This window comes from Silene latifolia, chromosome Y (genome assembly GCF_048544455.1).
Source record: "Silene latifolia isolate original U9 population chromosome Y, ASM4854445v1, whole genome shotgun sequence".
NCBI classification, from domain to species: domain Eukaryota; kingdom Viridiplantae; phylum Streptophyta; class Magnoliopsida; order Caryophyllales; family Caryophyllaceae; genus Silene; species Silene latifolia.
This window is the reverse complement of record NC_133538.1, coordinates 391,018,530-391,026,376: the sequence shown is the minus strand read 5'-3', so window position 1 is coordinate 391,026,376 and position 7,847 is coordinate 391,018,530. Positions and strand designations below refer to the sequence as shown.

Sequence of the window (7,847 nt, the reverse complement as noted above, 5' to 3'; positions counted from 1 at the left end):
GTTCAACGAGAAGTCAAGGTATGTTGAGGATATGGGGCTAAATATGGTGAACTTAGAATTTCGTTTTTAGAAAGGGTCAACTTACCAGATCATGGAGAAGCTACTAGCAGGGACTCTTACTGATGTGAAAGAGGTCTATGAGAGAGCTGGACGAGCTGAAAGGTTGGTCGAAATGGCCAAAGAAATTAGGGAGAAGAGCTCGAAGAAGAGAAAGGCTGAGAGTGATGGCGGTGTTCAATCTGGTTACAAGTGTGGTAACCGCAATCAGACAAAGGATTAATCTTCTGGGTCAGGTTTCAGTGAAGGATCTTCTTACGCGCGTGGTCGCGGTAGTACTGTAGTATCATTAGCTGGAGTATTGCATGTTTTAACTGTGGCGGTGTTGGCCACAAGTGGCGTCAGTGTACTAGTGCAGTTGAGATAGGCTTTTAGAGACAGTCTCAAAGGAACTTTTCTCAGGAACCGACACAGAGCTATATAAGTAACCGGCCAGCTGGGTCGTGGAACAACCAAGGCGGGCAGAGTAATAACAATGGTGGTTTCATCCGCAATGGTGGTAATTCTTGTCAGCGACCACCAGCTAATACCAATCAGGTGTTAGCTGCCAAGCCAACTACATCAGCTAGTACAGTGCAAGGGGGAGGCCAGAAGAGCAGTGGTAAACTTTTCATGATGGTTAAGCAAGCTGCAAAGGACTATGCTCACGTGATCACCGGTACTTGTTAACAACGTTCCTACTTTTTTTTTGTTTGATTCAGGAGCGTCACACTCTTTTGTATCGTCAAGTCATGCTAAGTCTATGGGTTTGAGGAAGTTTGTGTCTGTAAAAGATGAAGTTTTTATACCGTCAGGGGAGTCAGTGTCATGTGGGAAACTGTATAAAGAGGTATCTATGGTAATTGGGCAAGCTAATCTTCCAGTTGACTTTCTAGAGTTTCCTATGGATGGTTTTGAGAAGATAGTCAGGATGGACTGGTTGGGTAAGTATAAAGCTAGAATAGACGATCGCCCGAAAAAAGTATCCTTACAGGTCCTAAGAGGGCTACTGTGTCTTATCGTGGATTTGTTGTCAAACCCAAAGTAAAAGTGATTGCAACAGTGACTTTGAAGTCTTACATAAGGAAGGGGTGTCCTATGATACTTTGCCATGTAAGAGATACTAGTATGGTAGAACCGACAGCAGCTGAGATACCAGTGGTAGGAGAGTTTCAAGATGTTTTCCCAGATGAGATATCGGGATTACCGCCGAAGAGAGAGATCGATTTCAGTGTGGAGCTAATACCAAGAACGGGACCAATCTCTAAGGCCCTGTACCGTATGGGTCCTAAAGAGTTTGAGGAGTTAAAGAAACAGTTGAATGAGTTGGTGGACAAAGGGTACATTAGACCTAGTGTATTGCCTTGGGTGCACCAGTCTTTTTTATGAAGAAGAAGGATGGGAGTTTGAGGCTGTGTATCGACTATAGAGAGTTGAATCGTGTTACAGTGAAGAATAGGTATCCTTTACCGAGGATAGATGATCTTTTTTACCAGTTGAGTGGAGCTGGTGTCTTTTCGAAGATTGATTTATGGTCGGGGTACCATCAGGTGAGGATTCGGGATTAAGACATACCTAAGACAGCTTTTCGATCGTGGTATGGTCATTATGAGTATGTGGTGATGCCGTTTGTGTTGACTAATGGGCCACCAGTGTTTATGGATCTGATCAACCGGGTTTTCAGCCAGTATTTAGATCAGTTTGTTGTAGTGTTTATAGACGACATCTTAGTCTATTCTAAGACAAAGGAGGAGCATGAGGAACACTTACGATTGGTGTTGCAAACTCTACATGACAACCAATTGTATGCAAAGTTGTCTAAGTGTGAGTTCTGGTTAGAGAAAGTGGCTTTTCTGGGCCATGTGTTTTCTAAAGAGGGTGTAGCTATTGATCCAAACAATATTGAGGCGGTGTCTAAGTGGGAGGCGCCGAAGAATGTGGCCGAGATCAGAAGTTTCTTGGGTTTGGCAGGATACTATCAACGGTTCATGAAAGACTTTTCAAAGATTGTCAGACTTATGACAGATTTGATGAGGAAAGAGAACAGGTTTTGTTGGGATGAATGTTGTGAGACGGCATTCCAAACATTAAAGGAACGTTTGACCACAGCTCCAGGCTTGGCTTTACCTGAAGGGAGTGAGAATTTTGAGATGTATACAAATGCTTCGTAGAATGGGTTGGGTTGTGTGTTGATGCAGAACGGGAAAGTAATTTCCTATGCTTCTAGGCAGCTGAAGTCTTATGAGGAGAACTATATAACGTATGATCTTGAGTTGGGTGCAATTGTCTTTGCTCTAAAGATTTGGAAACACTATCTATATGGGGCGACCTTTAAGGTGTTTTCTGATCACAAAAGTTTAAAGTACATCTTTACTTAGAAGGAGTTGAATATACGACAGAGGCGATGGATTGAGCTCATTGAAGACTATGACATGGATATTATATACCATGAAGGGAAAACAAATGTTGTAGCTGATGCGTTGAGTAAGAAGAGTATGCATTCACTATGCATAGGTATGTCACTGATGCGGTTAAAAGATGAAGTGACCAAGATGGAGATACATGTGATCCAGAAGGGGGATGCTAGGGGAGATTTGACAGTGCAACCAGATCTTTATGATGATATTCGCAGGAAGCAGGCTCTTGATTCTAAGATTCAAGAGTGGAGGGCTGGAGTAGAGAAGGGGACAGTGTCTTGGTTCTCTATTCATTCTGATAGGAGTGTTCGATTCGATGGGAGATGGTGTGTACCAAAGGATGAGGAGCTAAAAAAGATGATCATGACAGAGGCTCATTGCACCCCGTATTCAGTGCATCCAAATGGCGACAAGCTTTATAAGGATCTTTAAAAGACGTTTTGGTGGTCTGGGATGAAGAGGGAGACAGCTGAGTTTGTGGCTCGATGTTTGACTTGCCAAAGAGTCAAAGAAGAGCAGCGAAGACCGCAAGATAAGATTCAGTCTCTTGAGGTACCTGAGTGGAAGTGGGAATATATCTCCATGGGTTTCATTGTGGGATTACCGAGGACTCGGCAGGTAATAACATGATTTGGGTGATCGTCGATTATTTGACCAAGTCAGCTCATTTTACTCCTATGAAATATACTGTGAGTTTAATTAACCCTCTTATTACACTCATCTAATATAGATATAAGTTACTTATTAATTTAGATGTTGTGGATCTAGTGACATGAAAAGATATAAAAGAAAAAAGTAAAAGGAGAAAACGACTTTTCCTTACATTATAATGAAACGGAAGTGGGCACAAGGTTGAACTCCTTCCATCCTTGTTTTTGAGCTATGAATAATAGAATGGTCCTCCAAAGTTTCAAAGTAGAAACTCTCCTATCAATTGCACCCAAGATTTTGCCCAAATATTTCTAATGATATTAACTAGATATTATTAGAAATTATAATCCCTTAATATTATTTTAGTTACTACTCTAGTAATGTAATAATAATATTATGTGGTTGTGTGAGAATTTAGAGAGAAGCATGCAAAAATTAGAACAACAAAAATGAGCAACAAATTGCCCCTTTTATGCTCAAAAAACCGGTATCCCATGTCCACTAGTGGACAATTTCTTTTTTCTTATTTTATTTGCATGCTCATGTAGGTAATGAGTGTTTTAGGGTAGCCTTTGTCATAATCATGCAACTAGGTAATATAATTACTTGCATGGGGTTGATTAAAGAAAAGACAAAAATAAAATGTTGTCCCACAACATGCTATTTTCGGCCATCTTAGTGTAAAATGGACCATTTTTATTTTGTAATGTTTGTCACACAAACATAAGATCATTTGTTTATTTATCTTACATAAATAAGTATTAGTTTGATCATATAAAAATTATATAATAAAAATTAATAAATATATAAACTTAACTCTTAATTGATAATTATGTCATTATATGACAATATAATGAGTCTTATAATGTCCAGTTTAATTAATTTACAACCCTTGTAAAATATAATCTACAAAAAACCTCTACCACTAAAAAAACAAAAACCTCGATTAATTTAATGAATTAACGCTTAATTATTAAATTAAATCTTATTTAATCACATTACAATAAGATATAAAATTTCATTAGTCAATCATCGCATAATTGAATAATAAATTTGCGTTGACTTGAGTTCTAAACTCGACCTCAACAAACTCAGACAACTAAATACACACACACACATATATATATATATATATATATATATATATATATATATATATATATATAGAGGTAAGATCTAATGAGTCCCTTACCTCATTTAAGTCCTTAAGTCCCTCTAAGGGTCATTGGATGGACTAAATGGAAGGTTGAGATGAATTTGATTAAAGGCCATTAAAAAGAAAAGGAAAAAAATGTGGATGGTTGGATTGAGATGGATGGTTGAGATTGAAAATTACCAAAAACAATTACCATTAATCAAATTTCTATACACTAATTAATTTTTCTTTCTCTCTCTAGCCCCTAATTAATCAGTTTTGAGTTTTAGATTTCAGAAGTGTAAATGTAATGTTGTATGAGTTTTACAAGTGTAAATGTGACGGAAATAAAATTTTAACATTTTACAAGTGTAAATGTGATGTTTTACAAGTGTAAATGTAACATTTTAATAGTGTAAATTTGATTTTTTGTGACGGAAATTTTGAATTTATATAATTTTAACATTTTACAAGTGTAAATGTGAAGTTTACGAGTGTAAATGTAACATTTTAAGAGTGTAAATTTGATTTTTTTGTGACGGAAATTTTGAATTTATATAATTTTAACATTTTACAAGTGTAAATGTGAAGTTTTACGAGTGTAAATGTAACATTTTAAGAGTGTAAATTTGATTTTTTTGTGACGGAAATTTTGAATTTATATAATTTTAACATTTTACAAGTGTAAATGTGAAGTTTTACGAGTGTAAATGTAACATTTTTAGAGGTGTAAATTTGATTTTTTTGTGACGGAAATTTTGAATTTATATAATTTTAACATTTTACAAGTGTAAATGTGAAATTTTACGAGTGTAAATGTATCATTTTTAGAGTGTAAATTTGATTTTTTTGTGACGGAAATTTTGAATTTATATAATTTTAACATTTTACCTGTGTAAATGTGAAGTTTTACGAGTGTAAATGTAACATTTTAAGAGTGTAAATTTGAACTTTTTGTGACGGAAATTTTGAATTTACATAATTTTGACATTTTACAAGTGTAAATGTGATGTTTTACGAGTGTAAATGTAACATTTTAAGAGTGTAAATTTGATTTTTTTGTGACGGAAATTTTGAATTTACATAATTTTAACATTTTACAAGTGTAAATGTGATGTTTTACGAGTGTAAATGTAACATTTTAAGAGTGTAAATTTGATTTTTTTTAACGGAAATTTTGAATTTATATAATTTTAACATTTTACAAGTGTAAATGTGATGTTTTACGAGTGTAAATGTAATGTTTTAAGAGTGTAAATGTAGTGTTTTAAGAGTAAATTGGTCCTTTGAGTGTAACTTTGGTCCTTTATAAGTGTCACTTTTGTCTTTTAAGAGTAAAACTTTAGTCCGACTACCAAAAAACACCACCACCGTCGTCCTCCACCACCAACTCATATCCACAAAAAATATGAGTGCAAATCTATATAATTTTAACGAGTGTAAATGTAAAGATATACGAGTGTAAATGTAAAAAATATGAGTGTAAATGTAAAGAAATACGAGTGTAAATGTAAAGAAATAAGGGTGTAAATCTGAAAAATGCGTGTAAATGTAAAGAAATAGGAGTGTAAATGTAAAGAAATACGAGTGTAAATGTAAAGAAATACGAGTGTAAATCTGAGAAATGCGTGTAAATGTAAAGTAATATAAGTGTAGATGTAAAGAAATACGAGTGTAAATCTGAAAAATGAGTGTAAATGTAAAGAAATACGAGTGTAAATGTAAAGAAATACGAGTGTAAATCTGAAAAATGAGTGTAAATGTAAAGAAATATGAGTGTAAATGTAAAGGAATACGAGTGTAAATGTAAAGAAATATGAGTATAATAAATATATTTATTAGATCTATGAATAAAAATCATGATAATACCATTTTTTTTCAAAAATCTACTATAAATTTATGAGAAACAGATCTTGAAAACACAAAGTATCTATTTTATAGATCTAAAAATAAAAATAGATCTAAGAATTTAAAATACGCTTGAAAGTGTATCTAGTTTGTAAATTTAATAAGAATAAAATAAAAGTATCTTAAAAATATATTTAATAGAGTAAAAGTGTAGATCGAAAAAAAAAAAAAAAAAAAAAAAAAAAAAAAACCATCGGAAACCATCATAATAGTGTGTAATCAAATCTGAAAAAAAAAAATCTAAAAAAAAAACGAGAAAGAGAAAAATTTAAGAAAGCAAGACTAAACAAATACAGCCAACAAGAAGTCAACAACCCCACACCTTTGTCTTTTTAAAATACAGCTAACAATAACCCCACTACAATTGAAAATTGAAAAAGCACATAAACAACCCCACTACATAAACAAACTGGAAACAAGCACATAAACAATTGAAAAAGGACATCTAGCTAACAACCACCGCACACCTTCAACAAACCACCATAAGCAAAGAAAATCTAGCTTTTTTTTTTAAATCTCACGTTTTTTTAGATGTGATGGCCGCATTTTGGGTGGTGGGGGTGGTTTATGCGAGAAAGGAGGGGAGTCGAGGTCGTGTGGTGTGGTGTTTGTATGGTGAGGAGGTGGTGGTGGTGGTGGAAGCGGGATGTGGTCGTGTGGTGTGGTGTTTGTCTGTTTTTTTTTTTTTTTATTGTTCGTGATGGTGATGGTGCGCGTGGTGGTGGCGGGGCTGTGGGTTGTTGGTGATAGTGATGGTGGTGGGTGTCGTGGAGTGGGGGGCTGCGGTATTTTTTTTGTTGTTGGTGGTGGGTGTGGCGGCGGGGCTGGGGGTATGGTGGTGGTTCTTGTTGACGGTGGTGTTGGAGAAGACGTAGGGTGTGGCTGGTGGTGTTGTGGTGGTTGAGTGGTGGCCGTGGTGGTCGAGTAGGGGAAATGGGGGGGAAATAATTGAGTTTTGAATTATTTGGGTTTTGAAATATTTGGGTGAGATTTTTTATTTGTTTGGATTTTGAGTTATTTGGGTTTTTAGAGAGATGAGAGTAATGAAATTTGTGAGATGAGAGAGAAGTTGATGTGAAAATAATTGATATATAGTGAATTAATTTTTAATTAGGTTGATTAGTGAGGTAGAGAGATAGTGAGTCTTAAATTAGCATTAATCACTAATTTTAGCCTTAATCCCCCACTTTTCCCCTTCAATCTCAGCCCTTCATCCCATCTTTTCAAGGGTCCTAAAGAGGACTTATGGACTCAAGGCTTCTTAGTGGACTCACTTGATCCTTACTCTCTATATATATATATATATATATATATATATATATATATATATATATATATATATACACATATATAAGTAAAAGGGACTGATCAACCCGTATCAAATACATTTGATCAGAAATTATTTGGGTTCCATTCTATAGGTGTGACGTCGAGGGATCAACTGATCACCACCGTCAAACGACAGTAACGTCAAACTCTAGTCAGCCAATAGTTACCGATAAATGTTGATCAGTTGAATATATAATGTATCATCCCATATGTATTCTTATCATGAGATGTAAATATGTGATCACACTATTGTTGAAGACACATACTCCAACAGATACGTGGAGTAAGGTTCAGTTGGCAAATGGCTACAAGAATAATGTAGTGAGATTACATGCGGTGCCAAAGGACATTGTGTCAGATCGAGATGCGAG

The 7,847-nt window shown here is 35.1% G+C and overlaps 1 protein-coding gene across 1 annotated transcript; it reads left to right on the top strand.

Moving 5' to 3' along the window:
* Positions 1-799: 799 nt before the first annotated feature.
* On the top strand, positions 800-1,425 carry LOC141632071 (uncharacterized). The gene is made up of 2 exons (XM_074444654.1): positions 800-980; positions 1,031-1,425. Exons 1-2 carry the CDS (start codon positions 800-802, stop codon positions 1,423-1,425), a joined length of 576 nt encoding a protein of 191 aa, XP_074300755.1.
* Positions 1,426-7,847: the final 6,422 nt, after the last annotated feature.